The sequence below is a fragment of the Sceloporus occidentalis genome, unplaced genomic scaffold, assembly GCF_023333645.1.
Source record: "Sceloporus occidentalis isolate IW3139 unplaced genomic scaffold, rSceOcc1.0.p SCAF_5, whole genome shotgun sequence".
Classification (NCBI taxonomy): Eukaryota; Metazoa; Chordata; class Lepidosauria; order Squamata; family Phrynosomatidae; genus Sceloporus; species Sceloporus occidentalis.
Genome location: NW_028316985.1, coordinates 7,881,928 through 7,905,652, shown reverse-complemented (window position 1 = coordinate 7,905,652; position 23,725 = coordinate 7,881,928). Strand labels below are relative to the sequence as shown.

The 23,725-nt window shown below is 42.3% G+C and overlaps 1 protein-coding gene across 2 annotated transcripts in view; it reads left to right on the top strand.

The window, feature by feature from the left end:
* Positions 1-3,373: 3,373 nt before the first annotated feature.
* Positions 3,374-23,725, top strand: part of LOC149311637 (inter-alpha-trypsin inhibitor heavy chain H5-like) — a 53,588-nt gene continuing 33,236 nt past the window's right edge. For both annotated transcript variants that reach the window (XM_089527518.1, XM_089527517.1), the window contains exons 1-5: positions 3,374-3,572; positions 15,880-15,924; positions 17,293-17,456; positions 18,430-18,531; positions 20,246-20,496. In XM_089527518.1, coding sequence (XP_089383644.1) covers positions 3,450-3,572; positions 15,880-15,924; positions 17,293-17,456; positions 18,430-18,531; positions 20,246-20,496 — 685 coding nt within the window. In that variant the 5' untranslated portion in view covers positions 3,374-3,449. The remainder of the gene's footprint in view (positions 3,573-15,879; positions 15,925-17,292; positions 17,457-18,429; positions 18,532-20,245; positions 20,497-23,725) is intronic.

Below are 23,725 nucleotides of genomic sequence, written 5' to 3'. Positions count from 1 at the left end.
CACTTTAAGAGCATAGTGTGATAAACATCATAGAGTTGGAAGAGACCACAAGGGCCATCCAGTCCAACCCCCTGCCATGCAGGAAATCCAAATCAAAGCATCCCCGACAGATGGCCATCCAGCCTCCGTTTGAAGACCTCCAAGGAGGGAGACTCCACTACACTCTGAGGAAGTGTGTTCCACTGTCAAACAGCCCTTACTGTCAGGAAGTTCCTCCTAATCTTGAGGTGGAATCTCTTTTCCTGCAGCTTGCATCCATTGCTCCGGGTCCTAGTCTCTGGAGCAGCAGAAAACAAGCTTGCTCCCTCCTCAATATGACATCCCTTCAAATATTTAAACAGAGCTATCATATCACCTCTTAACCTTCTTTTCTCCAGGCTAAACATACCCAGCTCCCTAAGGTGTTCCTCATAGGGCAAGGTTTCCAGACCCTTCACCATTTTAGTCGCCCTCCTTTGGACACGCTCCAGTTTCTCAATGTCCTTTTTGAATTGTGGCGCCCAGAACTGGACACAATATTCCAGGTGGGAGGGTGCATCTATGGTGTAGAAATGATGCAGCTTGACACCATTTTAAGTTCTGTAGCTCTATCCAATGGAATCCTGGCATTGGTAGTTCTACAATGTCTTTAGCCTTCTCTGCCAAAGAATGCTGGAGCCACACCAAACTACATATCCAACGATTCTGTAGCACGAAGCCAAAGCAATTAAACTGGTGTCAAATGCCATGATTTCTACAGTGTAGATGCAGCCTTCATCCAGGCCAGAGGAAGACTGGGATCAAACAAGGGGATTCCCAATCTGTTTCCTACCATTGCTCCCCACTGTTGGTATGAAGCTGGCTCTGAATCTATAACAGCAGCTGGCTCTACAACCATCCGGAAAAATCAGTGTTTTTGTATCTGACCTGTGAGCCAGCTGGCAACCCTCATGTGCTTTAGGAGTAACTGACTGCCAACTGCTAACATAGAAAGACAGATGTTGGTGGAACATCCCAAATCCACGTCTGGGCATGAAAACATAGAGTGCTTGGGAATGTTCCTTTCTTTCTTTCTTTTTTTTAGGATTCCAACTCCCCAAATCCCCCAGCCATCACAGAGGGAGGAAGAAGATGGAAGTGCAGAAGAAGAGGAGGAGGAAGATTTAGGGAGTTATAGTCCTAAAACAAAAGGAATGTCTCCAAAATGTGGAAAAGAGGTTTTATTAAAACAGCTGTGTGCCTCCACAAGACATGCCTCTTTTGGCTGGCCTTGCAAACGTGCCATGCCATGGAACGTGTCCTCACTCAGAGAAAACACACCGGTTGATTTTGGCTTTGCTCTGCTCCAAAAGAGCCAAAGACCAGGAGGAAACGGTTAGCCACATTTTCCCATCATGTAATGGGCAGTGCCCTGGGAAACCACATTTTAAGAGTATTCCTTATGTACATAGGAGAGGGTGGTAGGAGTAGGGGAGAGAGGCAGGCAGGCAGGCAGGCCCTCGTTTCCACTTCTGTAGGTGGGGACTCTACTGGGTTTTAGCCTGATCTTGAAAGCAGCTATCCAAGGTGCTGGAGTTACTTTGGGGATTCCGGTCAGCACCGTGGATGGATCTTTGAAAGTTCTAGACAAGAATAATTTTTAGTGTCTCCATGTTTGTATTGCTAGAATTATTGGAACTGCAGGAAATTTTCATTTGGGGGCACAGAATTTTTGTTAGGGGTCAATGCTATCATTTTGCCCCCTTCCTAGCAGCTACACCTCTGACATTACTAATATGAACACCACTGCTGCTGCTCCTTGCTGCTGCTCCTTGCTGCTGCTGCTGCTTCTTCCTCTTCCTCTTCTTCTTCTTCTTCTTCTTTTTTGTTATCTTCTTCTTCCTCCTCCTTTTCTTTTTCATCTTCCTCTTCTTCCTCCCACCACCTCCTCCTCTTCTTCTTCATCTTCTTCCTCCCTCCTCCTCCTCTTCTTCTTGCTCCTCATCTTCTTTCTCTCTCTTGTTCCTCTTCTTCTTCCTCTTCCTGTAAGGAGCCCTGGTGGTGCAGTGGTTAAATGGTGGTACCGCAGGCACAACATTGTAAGTTCAATCCTGGAGGGTTCCAAGGTCCACTCAGGTTGATAAGATGAGTACTCCTCTTGTGGGGGGCAATTGGCTTACAGATTGTAATCCACTTAGGGAGTTCTAGTTCACTGATAAATGGTATAGAAATGTATGTGCTATTGCAATTTCTCCTCCTATTCTTCATCTACTTCTACCTCCTCCTCCTCCTCCCCCTTTGCCCATATTCTATATTGTCTGCTTAGTAACTAAGTAATGCCTTCCAGTCCAACTCTCCCCCCCACCACCACTTAGCTTACCAAGCAGCAGCTGCACTCAGATATGGAGATCCGTTCCACTGGTGGCTGAGATACAAGAGGATGACATTTCCACCTGCTCTCCCACCAGCGAATGAGGCTGCAACAAAGAATTGTGACAGAGTCCTGCTTCTGATTGTCACAGCATTGCTTGCTGGCGAGAGATGGGTGGAAATGTCACCCCCCTAAACCTTGATTGGCAGCAGAATGGATCTCCATCTTTTGGTGCAGCTGCTGCCTGGTAAAGTAGGTTTGGGAGGGCATCTGAGATCATGACAATAGTGTCACTATGATGACTATTTTGTGTTAGTGAATACAGAGCAATTATGGATCTGTAATTATACATTACATATTTTAAACAACAATACAATATTCCAGCCATCACCATCACCATCATCATTTATACCCCACCTTTTTCTCAGCAATGAGAGTCAAGGTGGCTTTCAAATTACTCGAACCAATACATGTTAAACACATACAAAAATATCAATTATATGTGTATATGTGTCTGTATAAGATTAGCATGTTGAAGGAGAGGTGTGCCACAGGCTCTGTTTTGCTGATTTTATGTGGCTTCATATAAATATGACCATTTATCCATGGTCCTTGATCTCAGATATATGGTGACCAGTTGTAGTTTAGAGCTGAGGCAAAATAATAATATCACCAGCCCTCTTCACATGCTCAGAGGCACCTTTGCTTTCCTCAAACCAGGGAGGGCTTTCGGCTGGATTTTGCAAGGGCTGTCTGGGGGAGTGATCTGAATCTGGAAGACATACACAGCCCGAGTTTTGTCTGAGGTGCTGCACAACTCCTGAGTGTGAGACTTATCAGGAAATCCAGCAGAAGCTGTGTTTCCCCTCCCTTTTTTCTGGTAAATTAAATCTCAAGCAAGGAAACCCCAACCTTGGCTATGAACTCTGGTGAAAGGGCTGCTCCAGGCAAGGAGGAGGAGGGAAGGGTGAGGCCAGCAGCCAAGCAATCCCATGTCAAATGATTTTTTCCAGCAAGCTGCAGGCAGTGGCTCCAATAATCAGGAACATTTCCCCCCTTCCAACTTTTCTCCTGGTTCCCTCTGAATGTAGAAGTTGCTCTGGGCATCTTTTTCCCCAGTATGATCCGGCTAGTCTGGTTCTTATGCTGTGGACTCTCGGTCATTTCTGGACAGCAAGATCCTGAATTCCTAGCCAAGGAACTGGAGGAGGCTGAGATTACGGATTACACCCTCATTGACAATGTGAGTTTTTAAAAAAATATATTTAGCTTTGCATCATTACTTCCTTCTTCCTCCTCTTACGCTTCTTCTTGTCAGAACTTGGGAAAGTTCCTTCTGGGGACTATAATGCCCAGAATCCCCAGATAGCAGTGTGGCCATTCTGGTTAGGGATTCTGAGAATTGCAGTCCCCAGGGGGAATTTTTGCAATCTCTGAAATGTGTTGCTATGGAATGACTCCAGATTTGTGGCTCAGATGATGATGATGATGATGATGATGATTTATTTCTTCCCTGCCTCTCGCCATGGATCAAGGCAGGGAACAACGACAAATCAACAATTAACAACATCAGGTAAAACATATTAATTAAAATGTGCAACAGTTTAAAAGGATGAATAAGATTTACATATTTTAAAACAGTGCAAAGACAGGATAATAACATAATTGAGAAGGGAGGGAGGTATGGGAGTATGAGCCCATTATTTTAACTGGAGTCCATCGTACAATAATTTATCATTTTCTGCCCTGGTAGTTAAAGACTCTCAGCTTTCTAAGTAACAGATTATCGAATGCTTGAACATTTCTTCTTTTCTCTTGGAGTTGCAACACACACAGAGATACACACCTCTTTGTGCAATTTCACAGTAACATCTTTGGAATTTTGTTCCTCACTTCTCATCTTTGCCCCTTTGTACATCCCCTGTGCTTTATACAAAATCTTGTACAAGGCCAGAAGTGTGCCTTTCTTAACCTCAAGAGCACCTAACTAAATAAACCCATGGAATTATTCAATAGGACGTTCTGGGTGGATTGATACTCTGCACAGAAACACGCACAACAAAAACCCAACAGCCAATTATTTACCCTAACAAAACAAACAAACAAAAAAGAACTTCATGAAGGAATAATTTGGAGCAGGGTTTGGAATTAACTCTTTGGAGAACTACTGTCTATCCTCTGCAGGTTTTTTTTTAAGGGTTACAATTCATGAGGTGCATCTACATAGTAGAAATAATGCAGTCTGACATGAATCCTGGGATTTATAGATTTCTGAGGTACCAGCAACTATTTGGCAGAGAAGACTAAAGAGCTTGTAAAACTACAGATCTCAAGAATCCATAGGATGGAGCTACAGCACTTAAAGTGGTGTCAAACAGCATTATTTCTCCAATGTAGATGCACCCATAGACTCATAGAGGTGCAAGGGACTACAAAAGCCATATAGTCCCACCTCCTGTTATTGGGAAACACACAACAAAAACAATCCTGAGAGATGTCTGCTTGAAGACTTCCATAGGAGAATTTACCACCTTTTTGAGGTAGTCTATCACACTGCTCTTACTCTTAGAAAGGTCTTCTTAAACATTTAAGTGGAATCTCTCACTCTCTTTTTTCTTTTTGCTAATTGAATCCATTGCCACAGATCCTAGGATGTGAGAGTGAGGTGTGGGGTCTTAAACCCTCCCTTAAGACTAAGCTGGAGGGAAAGGATGAACAACCTCTGAAATGGGTATGTAGAGAGATCTTGTAGCACCTTTGAGACTAACTGAAAGAAAGAAATTGGAAGCATAAGCTTTCGTAGACTTAAGTCTACTTTCTCAGGTACTTTTGGAAGTAGACTTAATCTATGAAAGCTCATGCTGCCACTTCTTTCTTTCAGTTAGTCTCAAAGGTGCTCTACCTACTGATGCCACAGACTAACACAGCTATATCTTTGAATTCAGCCATTGAAATGGTCAGGCAAAATTCCACCCCCAAGACTCCCATATAGTTGAGTCCCTTCAGCAATGATCAGTCAGAAGTATGTTCAAAAAGTGATCATTATTTTGATGCTGCCTTCACAGTACTCAGATTGTGACCAGCTTCAGTGGGTCCTGTACTGGGGAAAAGGCAGGGAAATAAATAAATTGGATGAAGATGAAAATGATGGCTATAATGCAACATAGTCTGTGTTTTCATTGTTTTGTGAGAAACATATCTGCAAATAGTCAAAAGTAATAACATCCTGCCTGCAAGCATTGAGCCTCCCTACACCTGAAAAACAGCAGTTCAGAGTCCCTTGGTTCACGTTGTAGCCTGAGGAGGAGCCAAAGTCAAGCTTATTCCATCATCTACATGACATCCAGATGTTTAAAGATGGCTATTGTTGCCCCTTTCATTGTGCATCTACACGGTAGAAATAATTTCAGCTTGTTACCACATTAACTGCCATGGCTCCATCCTATAGAATTCTGGAATTTGTAGTCTGTTGTGGCGCCAGGGTTCTCTGACAGAGAAGGTGAAGTAGCTTACAAAACTAGAAATTCTTGAATTCCATAGCATTGAGCAATGCAGTTAAACTGGTTTCAAGTGGCATTAATTCTGCAGTGTAGATGTGGCCTTGAACTGCTATAGTGCATTCTATGGAGTCTCAAGTATGTAATTTGCTGATACAGTAGAGAGCTCTGCAGTGTTATAGCTATGCAGGAAGGGCACAATGAGGACGTTACCACCCCATAAGAATTGTGTCCCACAATGAAATGTTCCTTCACTTGCTGAATGTATAGCATTGCAAAGAGCAAGACACTAACAATAATTTAGACTTAAAATGCTGATATTTGCTGTGTTCGCATTCCCATGAGAGCTTTTCCTGTCCTCCATAGATTTGTCAAGTATGAGCCAGTGTAGTGTAGTGGTTGGACTAGGATTCTGAAGACCAGGGTTTGAGTCCCACCTCTGCCATGGAAAACTGGGCAAGTCACATTCTCTTAGATTCAGAGGATGGCAGTGGCAAAGCCCCTTTGAAGAAACTTGCCAAGAAAACCCCATGATAGCTTCACCTTAGGGTTGCCATATGTTGGAAACAATGTGAAGGTACACAACAACAACAACAACAAAACCAGCAAATTAATTGACCAAGTCTGGAATCCTGAGATTTGGTGGTTTAGGGGATTGACTATACCAACCAGAATACTCTGGGTTGCTCCTGGACTATTCTTGTCCCAGAGCTGCCCCAGATTCCTCCCATTACTCTGTAGGGACACAGAGGTTGTCTACATATGTATCCCACTGTACTGCCCAGGTCACAAGTTACTCTTTCTGAAGTCCGAATCGGGGTGCCCAGCACTGACCACATGGCTCCTTGTGAGCTCAGAGGGAGAAATTCTCACCACCAGCAGCAGTTCTGGGCAGCACAGAAGGATGCATGTATAAACAGCCAAATGGCATCACTGTTCTGGAGCAAAAGGTGATTTTTAAAAAACCAATCCAAGCAAGCATAGAGTAGATTCAGTGTGGAACTAGCCCTCTCTTGTGAAGAGTATAGTCTTCCCATTCTCAAATCAGCGATTTGGCTTTATGTCATTTAGACAGGTTGTGGTGAGGGCAAGAAAAAACCAGTGTAATTGGCATATACACATCCTTGGAAGGGTTATCAAAATTCTCTGTGTTTCCTAATGCCAAACAAAACAACACACTCCAGGGTTCCATACGATGCAGCCACAATTTTTAAAATGGTATCAAAGTGCTATAACCTTGCAGTGTGGAAAGGTCCAATGTAAGGGTTCTTTCAAGCAAGAAGTAAACTGGAGTTGATTTCCACTTTATTGCCTTGTTGAAAAAGACATTTCTTGGGTCTAAAGCTGCCAAGTAGGAGCCCAAACCATGGTGAAATTGCCCCCATGACTCTCAGTGGTGCTTTTTAATAATTATTTGAAAAGCTTTAAAAATTTGAGGTGTAGCAGGGGTGGGTGGATGCCCCCCAAGATCTCATGAGAGGCCAGTGTGGCCATCTAATTGGATGCCCACCTGTGTAATCTGATCATCTTGATCACAATACCCCCCCCTCCACACACACCTATCTTTAACTGGTGGGGCCATATCTGTAGTTCAGAGAAGCATTTGCAAATCTACATTTCCTCCAGAGTCTAGCGCCAAATTTTAGATAAACTAGATTGATGGGCCAGATTGCGTTTGGGTTGGAGACATTGTTACAGAACGTGTTGGCTGTGCAAACATTAAAGTGATTCACTTTCCCCCCTGAGGCTGTGATAAACAGATGCCCACACTTGTTGCTAAGGGACTTTGCAGCCGGACTGGTTAACATCATATTTTCAACAACAACAAAAAGATGGAATTGCTGCTCTGGCCAGCTCTATTGCTTACACAGTCTTACAGTGGAATTTTGCTTTGGAAAGACATCAGTGCAATCTGTGAAAAATGGCCCAGGCAGGTCAGTTCAGATACAACCCTGACATGTTTGCTGTCTTTAACATGTTTGTTAGCAGACATTTTTGTAAAAAGTTTCACCACCTTGATTTCTCTCAGTCAAGGGAAACTGACTGTTCAACAGAGCTGTTAAAAGACTGACTTTACCATACAGCTACAATAAGATGAATTTCAAGGGTCTCTGCCCTCAGTTATTGTCTATTTTTGTAACTTGATGCTTTATATTTATAGATTAAAATATTGGTTATTATTATTGCTTGGCAAACATCCATTTTTAGACACTGTATTTAGATATTGCCTTCTGGCCTAATGTAGTGGTTTGAGTGTTGGACTACAAAATTGGAGTCCAGGATTCAAATGCCCGTTGAGCTCTCAGCTTCAGGGGATGGCAACAGGAAACCTCTTCTGAACAAATCTTGCCAAGAAAACCCCATGATATGGCCTTCGGGTCGCCATAGTTTTGAAATGACTTGAAGGCACACAACATCAAACAACATTTAGATACTATCAATTCTGCTTTGATTTTTAGATTATGTAAAGATACAAAGGAAGAAACATGCCTCATTAATTCATTAATGAAGAAGAAGGCATAACGCAAGCTAGTAGATGCTGCAGCAGTTTGCTTTTGCCTAATAATACTGGGAAGGGCAAGACTCCATTCCTTCCTTTCCTCTTCCTCCTTTCTTCCTACTAAATTAATTGAGTATCAGCTACTTTTGCACTTTGAACTCAATTTGCAGAAATGGAAGTAAACTGAGGCTGAAGGGGAAAAGGAGGAGGAGGAAAAAGATACTGGGACATTTAAAAAGCAGCTAAGAATGTGCAAAAATATTGGATTAATTGGGACTGTGCTACCAAATTGGAACAGTTGAATGGTATGAAGAAAGTGATTAATAGTGATTGTGGCATTAAAATTCCAGAGCATGGAATGAAATTTCAGCCCAAAATAACTGGGTTGGAAAGAGATTGGACACTGGGCTAGAAAACCTTTCAGGCTCTCTTCCAAACCAGTGATTCCTGAATTGTTTAAGATTACTGTGAATCAATGTTCTATTTGCATGAGTTGTCTGAGATGCACTTAGCTGTAGTCTTCAAGGAACTCACTCACATTTTTTATCAAGCTCTTCCTCACAAAGAGCTTCCAGCATCTAATAGCTTACTTCATAGATTTGGCAAAAGCATTTCCCTGTTGTAAAGATCAACTGGTGATTGTTTGGTAGCTTGTTAAAACAATGACCAAGGAAATAGGCAGAAACTGTTCTGGAAGGGGGATGCCATTTCATATCCTCTGATATTTCACAGATAAAAACTAGAACATTTGTGGGCAAGCAACACTATAAGTGTGGTCAAGATGGCAAAAGTTATTAATGAGGAAGAACAAATGAACCAAGTGTGGGTGCAGCAGTTTGCTTTTGTCTAAGGACTTTATTGGACACATTTTTTCCAGATTATGGACATGGGAAGGGGCTGCTTGGGGTTGTGCAAGTCTGAGAAAAAATGCATTTTACCACACCCCAAAGTGTCCTCAAAATGGCCCCATTCCGTCGCCGGCACCAAGCTGTTCCCATTCAGTGCTGAGGTGCATCCTTTGCCTCGGTCAGAAGACTTCCTCAGTGCCTCTTAGGCTGAGAGAGTGTGGTTTGCCCAAGATCGCATGATGGATTTCCATGACTGAGTGGGAATTCAGACCTCTTGGGACTTGTCTTCACTTCTCCTGAATTTCCCCCTTATCTGCTCTCTTTTGCTGTGAGTTTTTGCCTGTTGCAATGAATGGGCAGCTGCCTTCACAAGTAGTCCCCATTCACTACCTGGTACCACTGCTCAGAACAAAGCACCTAGCTATGTTATCGATGTTGGGCACTTTGTTTTGACCTCAGAGCAACTTGTGCCCACAGCAATGGTGCCAGGCGGTTTGCAAGGCACCATGAGGGAAAAGGCAGCTGCTGTCACTGCAAAGACAGCTGGAAACCCCCAGAAAATGGCGAATTATTTAAATGTGTGTATCAGGTGCAGGCATCATGAATATAGTCCTTACCTGATTCAGGGTTTTAGCCCTGCAACACATAAACAGGATGCAGTGAGACCAGGGGGAATTTGGGATAATTTATCCATGTAGACAAGCCACTAGTCTGATATTTGCAACACTGCATGGAATTGTGTGCAAATTCCTATATACCAAGGTGTGGTGGTTAAAGAAGGACTTGAGAAATAGTGAGTTTCTATAGCTAAGCCATTTGAACCCTAGCTTTCTGGAGTCCAACCTAGTCCAACACTCAAACCACTACACCACACTGTCTCTAGACCTTAAATCATCATGAGTCAGAGCATGTAAAATTACTTTTCTGGACTGCAGCTCCAAATAATCTGTTTCTGGCGAAGTAAGGCTAACTTAGATATATTTGCATATAATTAGGCCTCCACACGATCCAGAACGGTGTCTTTTAATTCAAATCAAAGCAGAGAACTTATCACCCCTCAGAGGTTCTCATATTGCATCTCCTTTCATTCCTCACTACTGGTTGTGTTGGCTAAGGCTGGTGGATGTTGCAGTTGAAAAATATCTGGGAATGCCTAGGTTGTTCACCTCCAATTTAAATTCTATGTTGCTGCCTCTTTATTGTTGTTGTGTGCCTCCAAGTCATTTTTTACTGATGGTGACCATAAGGTGAGCCTATCATTGGGTTTTCTTGGTAGGTTTCTTTTGAGGGGGTTTGGCATTGCCATCCTCTGAGACTGAGAAAGTGTGACTTGCCCAAGTTCACATAGTGGGTTTTTGTGCTGAAGCAACAATTCAAACCTTGGTCTCCAGAGTCATAGTCCAACGTTCAAACTACTACACCGCACTATTTCTTACCATTGCTGCCTGTACTCTATTTTTGTCAGCATGACAAGCAGTGGGAAGGGGTGCAAGAGGCCACATATGTTTTGACATTAGGGAATGCTTAACTTTGCTCCAGTGTCTTGGCATTCATGGTTTCATATAAACACTCATAAAATCGCCTCTCTGGCAGACAAATCAGTCTGCTTGTATAAAATTAACAGCAAATACGATAGGGAGTGAAAGATACCCTGACATTTTCTTGCTACATTAAATTCCAGAAGTTCTTGTTGTGGAAGGGAAGGGGCTTATTTCTCAGTTTTATTAGGATGTTAATGTGGAAACCTTTGTATTCAGAAAACCTTTATATTTGGAGTTAAAATAGAGCCTGCTTGGGAATAGCAGAGATGGAACCACTTCTGCAGATAGTGAATGAGTCCAATATTTACTTCATAGAGGAAGATTCTCTGATCCAAATATGATCTTCTCTGACTTGGGTCCTAAATCCATATTTATAGACTGGTCACTGTTCCCTGGAGGAAGATGCAGAGAAATTAACATTGCATGTCATCAGAGCCATTTCCTCATGATTGCTTCATATGTTCCAAGGCTGAATGTACAGGGCTGTTTATAAATAGAAGCACACTAACTACTTCTTATCACGCTCCAAACTTAGAGAAAACTGTAAAAAATTATGTCCAGATGGTCTGCAACAAACTTCACAAAATGAATCTTAATTATGATTATATTTCTTGGAAGAACAACAGAGAGTTAGGTGTGTCAGATCTTCCAGCTATCTCAGTTTCATAGAGACAGGCTCCATTAATCCTCTGCTGTCCCACTTTCTCAGCAGCTTTTAAAATGTCCCAGCTTCCCTCTCCTTTATTTTACATCTGTTAAATGGACAGTATGCTCCAGATGTTTTGGGGCTGCAATTCCCAACAGCCCTAACCAACATAGGTAAGGGTGAAGGATGCTGGGAGTTGCAGTTCAGCAATATCTGAAAAGCTACACAATTCCTGTTACTGCTTCAGCTGCTCCAAAATAACTGCAGCAAGCCAAATGATGGGGATTTGTGAAATGTAAAATGTTTCACCAGCTCTTAAATGCCTTTAGTGGCTGCCAGTCCTTTCAGAAGTGTGATCCAAACTGCTGTCTTTTACAGGAACTTGGAAAAGGGACTTTGGGGGTTACAACTCCCAGTCCATCAAAGAAAGGACTGCCCTATGTAAAGTATAACACTTGTCCACATACTGGCAAGCACGCCAGCCAGAGCCTGGAATATCATTCTTTAAAACAAATGTGTTGCTTAAAGTAAAGGTAGAGGTTTCCCCTTTGACAAGGCTGTCAAGTCATGTCCGACTGTAGGGGTGGTGCTCATCTCCGTTACAAAGCCGAAGAGCAGCGTTGTCAAAGACTACTCTTGAATTTCCTCAGTGGGGAGACCAAACAATGCATAGCTCAAAGTCCAGTTCTGGTGCAAGCAGACCAGATAATGGACAGCCTGTATAGCACCAGAACCAGGTTTTACCCCTCTTAACCCAGATTTTGAAAAGCCCTTGTTTGCTCCGGGTCTTTCAAAAAGATCCAGAGCCCACCATCCTGACACTGGGTGTATGTTTGAAATGTGTCCTGATGAGTGGTACAGTTTGTTCACCACTGCTGCCAATCTCATACTTTGAGGTCAAATCAAGGTGCCATATGACCATCACTAGGCTCCTTGTTCTGACCTCAGAGTGAAGTGACCTGTGGTAATGGCAGACAGGCTGGTCATGCATCAGGGGCATGCATGTGCAGTTAGCCACCCAGTGTCAAAACAGTGGGTTTTGCAGTGGGGGAGGTTTGGGGCAGCTCTGTACCCAGAATACCTTGGGTTGCCCATGCTGGTACAGACAGAGCCTAAGCAATATTAAAGTGTGGTCAAAATGGAAAAAGTTATTAATGAGAAAGAATACCCAAGCTAGGATAGGCTGCAGGAGTTTGCTTTTGCCAGAGCCTATTGGGAAGGGCAGAATTCTGCCCCCTCATCTCCTCTCCCTCTTGCTTGAATGCAAACTATTTTTTCACTTTGAATTCAGTTTGCAGGCACTGAATGCAAGCTGAAGACAAAGAAGGAAAGTGGGAGGAGGAATGAAAAACTAGATCATTTAAAAGCAACTGAAAAATAGTGGGACAACTGAGGATTAATTATTGTCGCTGCCAAATCAGGACAGTTGGAAGCTATGGTATTTGTAAATTGTAAAGGATTATTGTCAAGCTCTGGATCAAACAATGGTGCTGAGGAGAAACAATAGCAGTCCCCATGAACAATGGGGGTAATCAGGTATGGCTCCTGGTTGAAATTGGGACAGGTGGAAGGAGTGCTGTATAAGTCCCATCCATGAGCTAGAGCATGTTCATCTTCTTCAGAGCTTAATGAATATCTCTACAATAGTCTAATATAGAAGTTACAGGCGCATGAGTCACAGTAGCAAAGACTGTTATAGGATTTACAGATGGAGAGTCTTTTCCCAGGTTGCTCCCTCCCTGCACACTCTGCTTCCCAAGGACACTTTGGCTCTCAGTCAAGGGACTTGCATTCTTTCATTTGACCGCTGTTCGGCTGGTGTTCAAACCAGCACACAACCCAGGGATACCTTGGCAATACAATGGAAATTCCACTCTGCTGCTTTGATCTGTGAATGTTTGTCTTCAAGTGCACGTGCACCTGTTTTTGTTGTTGTGTGCCTTCACGTCGAATCCAGCTCATGGTGACATTATTATAGGGTTGTCTTGGCAAGATTTATTCCTTCCTTATTTATGCCTTCCTCTAACTCTGAGAACCTTATCACAGGAGGCTATAAAAGCAGAATTTTAACAGGATAAGAGTGTCTTTGGCTGGTACTTATCACATAGCATCGTGTCTTCCTACTGCTACCCTGCATTCCATTCATTACTGTTGTGCACCTTTTCATTGACAGGCAATACCCATCAATAGGCTCTCAATCTTGCCGCTATTCCATGATTGCCTTTGTGTGATAGGTCCCTCCTGCTGCAGTTCCATTTCTCAGGCAGTCAAGTGGTGCAAGTGGATGGGATTCTGCTCCTCCCCCTTGCAGTGATCACAGCTGCCAGTACCTTCCTGACACTGGCAGCTGTGTACACATTCACACAGCAGCCGGCTTCGGGAAGCAGTTGGCAGCCAGGGTCACTTATTTCCTCAGCTTGCTTCTTCCCAAAATGCATGGCTGCTGTGTGATGGTTGCACAGCAGCCTTACACTTTGGGAGTGGAGAGGAGCAGCACATTCAGATAGGCAGCATTTGGCAGTGTGGAAAACACCATAAAACCAAGCCAAAGCACTATCTTGGGGGAAAGTGTGATAAGAAATTATCTTATTTCTTATGATGTGCCTTCAAGCCACTTGTCAACTTATGCCAAAATGAGTATGCTTCCATTCTTAAACTAGAGTGATTGTGACAAGGCTGGTGTAATAAAATCCTGAGAGTGTGTGACTTGCCCATGGTCAGCCAGTGGATTTCCTGAGCTGAATGGGAACTCAAACCTTTGTCTCTCAGAATCCTAGTTAATACTGAAACCCGTACACCATTTATTTATTTTTAAAACATTTACAGCTCACATTTTTAGTTCCATTTAGGGAACTGTTCAAGGCAGCAAATGACATTCATATGCAAACAATAATGGATCATCAAAATTAAACAATGTAAAACAGAAATATTTTTTAAAGTAACATGGACTCAATATTATAGAGAGGGCAACTGCCTGATAGACCAAACGCCCTGCATAACAAGATTTTTAAAAATCAGATGCCAAAAGGCCATCAACATGGGCTCCAGAACAGGGGTGGTGGGGTATGCAGGGATGTTTACATGCAGAAGCATAGTGACAACTACTCATCATGTTCCAACCTTAGAGAAAACTGTTAAAAATTGTGTCCAAATGGTCTATCAGAAACGGTCCCAGCACTGGGGGCCCCAGAAGACATAGGGCTGATGTCATTGTTTTGTATCTGGCTATGAGTCTTGAAAGCTAAGCAGGGTCTGTCCTTGTAAGGATGATGGGAGATCACCAATGAATGCCAGGTGCCGTAGGTGGTATTTCAAAGGAAAGAACTGGCAAAACCACTTCTGAGTATTCCTTCCCTAAAAAAATGTGCCTTTTCCGCTAAGGAAAAAAAATGAAATTCATGGGGTCACCATAAGTCGACAAGTGGCTTGAAGGCACATACACACCCACACTCACTCTCTCACACACACACACACAAATATACCCTAAATACATCAGATTCATTCTGATCTTGGAAACTAAATAGTGTCAGCTTTGGTTAGTACTTGCATGGCAGACTGCCAACAATACTAGGCATTGTAGGCTGTATATTAGAGGAAGGAAATGGCAAAACCATTTTTGAGTATTCCTTTCCTAAGAAAACCATATGAAATTAATGGGGCCACTGTAAGTCAACAGGCAACTTTAAAGCATGCGCGCGTGCGCGCGCGCACACACACACACACAAATGGGGATGTAGCCAGACAGTTCTCCAATTTTGATAACTTGCTACAAAGCACAGAATGGCCATTTGTGGTGGTTTCAGAGGCTTTACTTTAAAAGGTGGGTCTTTAGGTGCTGTGAATAGCAGAAGGGAATTCTAAACCCTGCAATGCCCCAAAAGGGGCTTCCAGATAGTAAAAAAGCAACAACCACCATACATGTGCATATGGCCTTAACATAATTCAGGCAACCGTGGCTTTCAATGATCCAGTTTTAATTATATGTTGCATTCCTCTATGCTGTTTTATTTTCTGCCACTCAGTTTTTAATGCTGAAATTGGTATTTCTGTTTTTATTGTTTGTTTGTTCTTACTGTACTTTTATGTTGCTTTTACAGGCAGTTTAAAAATTCTCTTAATAATAATAATAATAATAATAATAATAAACCTTTATTTATAAAGCGCTGTAAATTTACACAGCGCTGTACATACAATCTTTTTAATTGGACGGTTCCCTGCCCTAAGTCCCTACAATCTAAAAAAGACAATGTTCTTTAATAGTATCAAGAGAAAATAACTAGAAAATACTCATTGCATTAAAAAAAACTATGATTGTTCCCATCTGTTACATTAGTTTTGAGACTTTGTAATATTTTCATTTTTAAAAGTTGCATGTAATCATATTCCCAAGCTTTGGTATAAAAGGTGAAAGATTTGCTAAATCAATGCAATAAACTTGTCCTGCTGTTTTATAATATATCCTCTCCACACAAAGACCCAAACCCAAACAGCTGCATAACAGTGTTCTTTCCATTATAGGTTGCACGCAGAGTCCCAAGACACAGCCGGGTTCTGCAGAGATTGGTATGTAGTGTTCTGAGTGTGCCTTCATTTTATTGCTCTGAAAAAGTTGCTCGGGAAATGTTTATAAGAAAGAGCTGCAGATGCTTTCCCTTCCGTGCCCCTCTGCATTCTTACACACAAATGGGAAGGAACAATCTTAATATTTTAAGAATAAATATACAAAATGTGATCCTATTAAATGAATGTACCACTGCAGGACTCCAGGAGATATGTGTGTATCATGTAGTTATATCTCTGTAAACTTCTGATACCAGCTCAACCAAAGTTCACCTCACAAGCAGTGCTTAGCATGGCCATTTGTCATGTGTCTTCAAGTCATTTCCAACTTATGGCAACCTAATATGACCCTATGACAGAGTTTTCCTGGAAAGATTTGTTGAAAGAGGGTTGGTGTTTGCCTTCCTCTGAGGCTAAGAGAGTGTGACTTGCCCAAAGTCACCCAGTGGGTTTCAGTGGCTGAGCAGAGATTCAAACCCTGGTCTCCAGAGTCATAATCCAATGCTCGAACCAGAATACAACATGGGCTCCTTTTTTTAAAACAAACAACCAAACAAACAAAAAACTGTACCTTTTTTAATTACATTTAAGTCACCTTGAATCCTGTGCTGGGAGAAAGAAGGGATATTAAATTAATCAATCGATCGGTCGATCTGGAGGATCAAAGGTTAAGAACCACCAGAGATAATACTTTAGGATACAGATCAAACCAGATGACATCTCAGCCATGCTGGCTCTTGTTAATAGCTTAATTCTTTTTAAATTAATTTTAAAATGTATGCATTTTTAATTATATTGTAATCAATTTAATAGGCACAGCACTTTAAGACGCAATCCTGGGGTGAAAGAGGGATATAAATTATGATGATAATGATGATGATTGGTTTTGCTTGCAAGTCCTTTAAAAAACAAAGCATAAAGCATTTGTCTTAATGGTCTAGCACATGACTGGGGAACCTGTAGCTTTCCAGATGCTAGGGAACTCCATCTCCCATCAGCCCCAGCCAGTATATCCAGTGGTCAGAGTGATGGGGGTTGCAGTCCAACAACACCTAGCAGACCATTGATTTCTCTGATCTCATCATGCTCTTAAGGAATAGGGCTTGTCCTGATTTCACCTATGAGGAGTGATCAGAAATTGGCTGCAAGCAGAACCCCACCTTTGACAAATGGTTTAACTGTTTGTTTAAGTGGAGGCTTTAGCACTCCTTTGCCCATGGGCTTGTCATGCAGGTGATTGCTTGGCAACAAAAGGGGGAGAAGTTTCATCTATTTAGGGTTGAGGGAAAAGTGAAGCCAGCTGTGATAATGGATAGCTGGTGGTGTATTAACATGTCCTGCCACTCAGGAATGGCTGCTCTCTTCCAACAGGAGACCAGGCCCCGGATGTCGGAATTCTCAGTGAGAGCCACCATCATTTCTCGCTACGCTTTTACCACCGTCTCCTGCACTTTGGTGAACAGTGGCTCGGAGGCCCGGGAAGGTGTCTTTGAGATGCAGATACCTGCCACGGCTTTCATCTCCAATTTTACCATGTAGGTGAAAGGTTGTGCTGCACTGGAAAAGGATGGGAGAGGGATGAGCAGGGATGTACCTGCTCGATACCAGTATCCTTCTCATTTCTGATTTTCCATTCCTCCTTGCCTTCTCCAAGAGGCCTTCTGGATCCTTTAATGGGGTTGCCAACTCAAGATTGTCCCAGAGCCCAAGCTTTCTAACCCAAAACCTCAGACTCAGGTCTAATCTGCACTGCAGAAATAATGCAGTTTGACACCACTTTAACTGCCTTGGCTCAGTGCTATGAAATCATGGGATAGTTTTCTGTGTCACCAGTACTCTCTGACTAAAAAGGCAAAATAGCTCACCAAATTACAAATCCCAGAATTTCATATCACTGCACCATCCCAGTTAAAAAGGTGTCAAATTGCATTATTTCTGCAGTGCGGATTATACCCCAGGGACAACTCCTGATGATGAGTCTCAGTTGAGAGAAAAGGAAGAACACTAGTAACACCCAATGAATGAAATGTAGAAAAGAGACAATAATGCTGCCACACTGCAGAATTAATGCAATTTGATACTACTTCAACTGCCATGGCTCCATCCTATAGAATCCTAGGATTTGTAGTTTGTTGTGGCACAGACTCTTGGTCAGATAAGCTAAATATCTAACAAAACTACAAATCCCAAAATTCCACAGCATTGAGCCCACAAAACTACAAATCCTGGAATTCCATAGCATTGGGACATGGAAATTAAAGTGGTGTCAAACTACATTAATTCTGCCCTATAGATGCAGCCTAAGGGAGCATCTACATTGTAGAGATAAAGCAGTTTGACATCACTTCAAGTGCTGTAGCTCCATTCTATGGAGGGCCAAAGGTTGCCAAACATGATATAAGTTGGTTTTTCTTTTCCCAGGTTTTACTTGATTTCTGTGACAATATTCTACAAAGGTAGCCTTTGGCTCTCATCCCTGAACCTTCCTCTTCTTTCTATTTGCTCCAGGGTTATTGGCGATAGGGTTTACCATGGGGATGTTGTTGGGAAAGAACGGAAACCTCTCAATGCTGGAAGGAAGAACAGGTATTCAAGACCCACAGAAGAAGGGTAGGTATTGCATCATCCCAAGCAGAGAAGCTAATTGTAATGAACCATCATTTCTGTGTCACTCTTGGGAGCCTTGCATTCTGTTCAGACCTGATACATGGTATCATCTCTTCTTGTGGACACTGGTGGCTCAAATGTCAATGGGGAGCAGTCAATCCATTCTGAGTTTTAACTCAAAATTTAAAGGGTCTGTCAAAGGTCCTCAATCCTGGGACTAGAGTTTAGCAATTTTGACAATTCCTTTGAAGTTTGAACTAAGACACAGACCAAATTCACTTTCCCACTGACCTCTCCTCTTGAATCCATGGGATGTTTTCTGTAGGTCTCTCATCTGAGGCCTGTGTTGACATGGACTCAAGACTGTTGGTGCCTCCTGTGGAACCTGAAAATCTCACAATGATAATAGTGTTGACACACCAGGTCCTTCATGTTAGGTGCACAAGAATCTGGCTTCTACTGAGACCATCTTGGGTTAAAAAAAATCCCAAAGTTTTGGAAAAGATCTTTTGTTTTTGATGAACACTCCAAGGAGCTAATGGCCAGATGGCAACCAGAAAGGTAGATTTAGGTTGAACACTAGGAGAACCATCTTGACATGAAGAACAATGTGAGAATGAAAGCCATTACTTGGAGCAGGGGCACACAGACAGTGTGACCATGGGTCTCACAGCAGAGGCTAGAGAAGCATTCTTTCCATTCAATGAGGGATTACCTAGTTCTATATTTCCTGTGTTCAGTGATGTTGCTAAGGGGTAAAGGGAATGCAGACCACGCTAGATAACACCTCGGAAGGGAGTGGACACCTGGGGATGACAACATGAGTTACAGCACTGGGGTGACACCAAGCCTAGTGATGCCATTGCCTGCATTGAGCAGAGGAATGAGATAGATGATCTCTATGGGTGCATCCAACTCTATGAGTCTTCTGTGGAAAATGTCTGGCATAAAACCTGGGACCTTCTTCATTGGGCAGGATTCAGGGAAAGGACAAAAGTTAAATAAACTTTTACTGAAGTGAAGAAGTAAAAAAAAGAAGTTTGAGGATATGCAGATTCAAGGCAATAGCGACACATCCATGAAACGCATTTAAAGCTTGTTGAAACAAGTCAAAGAATTCTAGGAATTGTAAAGAGATCCTTTACAACTTTAGAAGGTAGCACCTTTGAGACTGAGAAAAGAAAGACGGAGGTGATGGAAGTTTTCTTAGACTAAAGTCTTCTTTCTCAGATGCACGGGAATTGTGGCTTGTGACTACAGTGGGTCCTTGGTATCTGCTGGGGTTTGGTTCCAGGACCCCCTGTGGATACCAAAATCTGTGGATGCTCAAGTCCCCTTACATACATTGCCATAGTAAAATGGTGTCCCCTATATAAAATGCCAAAATCAAGGCTTGCTTATTGGAATTTATATTTTTAAAAAAATATTTTCAAGCCATGGATGGTTGAATCCATGGACAAAAAAATCCAGGCCTTGAAATCTGGGAACTCTACTTTGAGATGCAACTAAGAAATATTATTTTGATGGGCTGCTACCAGCCACACTGAAGGGGGATTCTGGGAGTTGCAGTTGAAAACCTTCCCCATTGACTCAGGGGCTTGGGTTATCATGGCAAACAAAATGGTTGCTCCAGATGACACTTGCTGCTGATGTGGTGGACAGCAGGGACTCTGGAAGGCCTTGCTTTGCTGACCACTCCTGTGAATTCTCCTGACAGGGAAAATGGAGTCGAGATGTTCCAAGCCTCTGGAGTGATTCCTCGGAAAGCAGAAGCCATCTTCCTCCTGCACTATGAGGAGCTCTTACAGAGAAGGTTGGGGAAGTATCAGTACACTATCAGCATCCGTCCTCAGCAATTGGTGGGGAAGTTACGTGTGGAGGTGAACATCTTGGAAAACTCGGGGATCAATTCTCTGGAAGTGCCCCCACTCCGAAAGAGCAAGAGCAACGTCACGGGGGAGAACGAGGGTAAGCAAAACCAGATTTTAGCAATACAGTATTTATTTATTTATTTATTTATTTATTTATTTATTTATTTATTTTGTAGTGCTATCCTGGTTGAGGAGCCATGGTGGCTGGAGGATTCTGAGAATGACAGCATTGAGTGGGCGTAGATTTCAGTGAGATCCAAAGCAGAGAGTTGTGCAGGGGTCAATTTCAATCATTAGTGGAGAGCATGTTTTCATTGACAGTTTTTCCCTGTCAATGAAAAGGGTGCGGATGATCCTGCTCTTCTCCCCCCTCCCCATCTCCCTTGCAGTGATTGCAGTCACCAACATCTTCCCAAAGCTGGCTGCTGTTTCTACATTCACACAGCAGCAGGCTTTAGGAAGCAGTTGGCTCTGCAGGAATCATTCTTTCCCCCACCTTCCTCCTGGAAAGCAGCATTTTGCAGTGCAGAAAACATATCACGCAACCATGGATCACCAAAGCAATCATGGGGGAAAGTGTGATAAGAAATTATGCCAAATCAGTATGCTTCCATCCTTAAACTAGCACTGTTGTGGTGAGATTGCAGGGCAGTATGATAAAGTAACTTTGCCTGCCCTTTTTCTTCAGGTGCCCAAACTATATTTCTAAACGAACAATTGAAGTTTTGCATTACTGTAATGCTAGACATTTGGGGCTGGGGGAAAAAAATAAGATTGGGGGGGACAATTCTGATGTGAGGGCAACACCCTCATTTTGTCCCCACTGTAACTGTACCTGGGCCTACATTTAAGCTACACCCCTGCTTACATTTAACTGTAACATTTGGGGGCTGATTTTACATAACCACTTTCCATTACTAGCATTTATTTATTTATTTATTTATTTATTTATTTATTTATTTTCCACACTTTCCCCCAGTTTGGGACTCAAGACAGCTTACAACAAATTAAAAAAAACACACATTGTTTAAAATTTACAAGATACAAAAGTTAAAATAAAATAAAACAATGAAAATATTAAAATCAGTTTAAAGCATACATCATTAAACCAACACACACACACACTCACAAGGGCAGCATCCGCAGTACAGAAATAATCAAGTTTGACACTACTTTACCTGCCATGGCTCAATGCTATGGAATTCTGGGAAATGTACTACACTCTGGTTCTGTAACAAACTACCTTTCCCAGAATTCCATAGTATTGAGCTGTGGCAGTTAAAGTGGTGTCAAACCAGATTATTTCTGCAGCGTGGATGCAGTCCAGCACAACAAGTAGCAAGATTCAGCTCACTTATGGGCTGAGAGATTTGGATGTGGAGTGAGGCAAGATGTTCTTTCAAAAAGTAGGATGGGAGGAAAATGTAAATATAGAAATAAAATACATTTTGGCATCTGAGAACCATCGTCTTGAAATCTCCCCTTGGGACTGCCTTTTATTTTAAGCATTTTTTTTCCATCCAGCCGTGCCAAACACATAGGAAGTCTTGTTGCTTGACAATGCTGGAAAAACCCATGTTGCCAAAAACAAAGAGAAAAGAGAAAAGAAAAGAAAGAAAGAGACTTTGCCAAAAGCAGTAGCCAGCGGGTCAGGCAGTCTATCACTCCTTTGGTTTTCCTGTACACATTTGCTTTGTGTTATGTTTTAATTATCACTTTTAAGTTGGCAGCCCTGATAGACAGGATGTGAAGCTATTGTCCATTTGCCTGGAAAACACTGTCCGTTAGCAACATCATTTCATTAAATGACTCCAGTGTGGAGTGAGATTTGAGCCAGAGTTCAGATTTGATGATCCCGGAGATTGTAGCAACATTAGAAGGCTGTCATAATTAATTTAGCTATATTAAATTAAATTCAAAGTCTTGATTCTGGAATTGTTTGTTGTGTGCCTTTAAGATGTTTCCAATGTATGGTGACCCTAAGACCACTCTGTCACGGGGTTTTCTTGACAAAATGTGTTCAGAAGGGGTTTGTCCTTGCCTTTTTCTGAGTCTGCGAGAGAGTGACTTGCCCAAGACCACCCAGTGGCTTTCCATGGCCTTGCAGGGATTCAAACCTTGGTCTCCAGATTCATAGTCCAACACTTAAACCACTACACCACACTGGCTCTCTCTGGGATTGTAGCCATTGCATATAGCAGCAGTTCCCATCCTGTGGGTCACAACCCCTTTGTGGGTCGAATGACAGGGGCCGCCTAAGACTATTGGAAAACACATATTTCCAATGGTCTTAGGAACCGAGACATTGCTCCTCTTTGGTTGGGGGTGACCACAACATGAGGAACTGTGTTAAAGGGTTGCAGCATTTAAATAAACCAAGACAGAATACCATCTACATATTTCAAAGTTAGTGGAACACATCTGGCCAAGCAACATGAATGTGTGGTCAAGATGGCGAAAGTTGTTAGTGAGGAAAAACACACAAGCGAGGAGAGGCTGCAGCAGTTTGCTTTTGTCTGAGCCTGTTGGGAAGGGCAAAATTCTGTCCCTTGGCTCCTCTTGTTCCCTTTGCTGAATTAAATGAGTGCAAACTACTTTTGCACTTTGAATTCATTGTGAAGAAAGCTCAAGACTTAACTAAACAAAGGAGAGGGGGGGAGGAATCTTGCCCTTCCCAATAGGCTAAGCAGATGGCTGCATACTCTTGTAGCGTCTGTGGGGGTTTTTCCCATTCATTACTTTTTCTAACTTGTCCACAGTCCAATGTTACTTGGCCACACATGTCCTGGTTTTTCATCTGTGAAATGTTGGTGGATATGTAGATCCATTATGGCTCTTCTTACAAAATGTTGTCTTTCTAGACTCCATTATCCTTGGCTTTATATATATTTCTGAATGTAAGCAATTGACTCCAGGGATCCCTTTCTTAAGACATACATGTGGGCATGCATACAGTATGCATTAATATCTGGCTATGAACAGGGACTGGGGAAATGGATGATGGAATACCTAGCTTTAAAAGGGACAGTTTCCTTTTTATTGAGTCACACAAGTAGATCTGTATGCATGCAATCTCAGCTGTTTGTTTTCCCCCAGCAGGAAATTAGCAAGCAATTGCATTTTGGAAAATCATTTTCTGAGCCAGGCAGGTGTTATTTTTTTTTTGTTTTAAAAAAGAGATAACATAATAATTACTAATATTATTATTTTGGCTCCCACCAACAAAACGGTGAGCAGGAAACTAGAGGAAGTTTTGCTCTTTTGGATGACTTTGTGGTCAGGCATCTCTCCAAATGACATCAAACCCCATAATTCCCCTCTCCTTC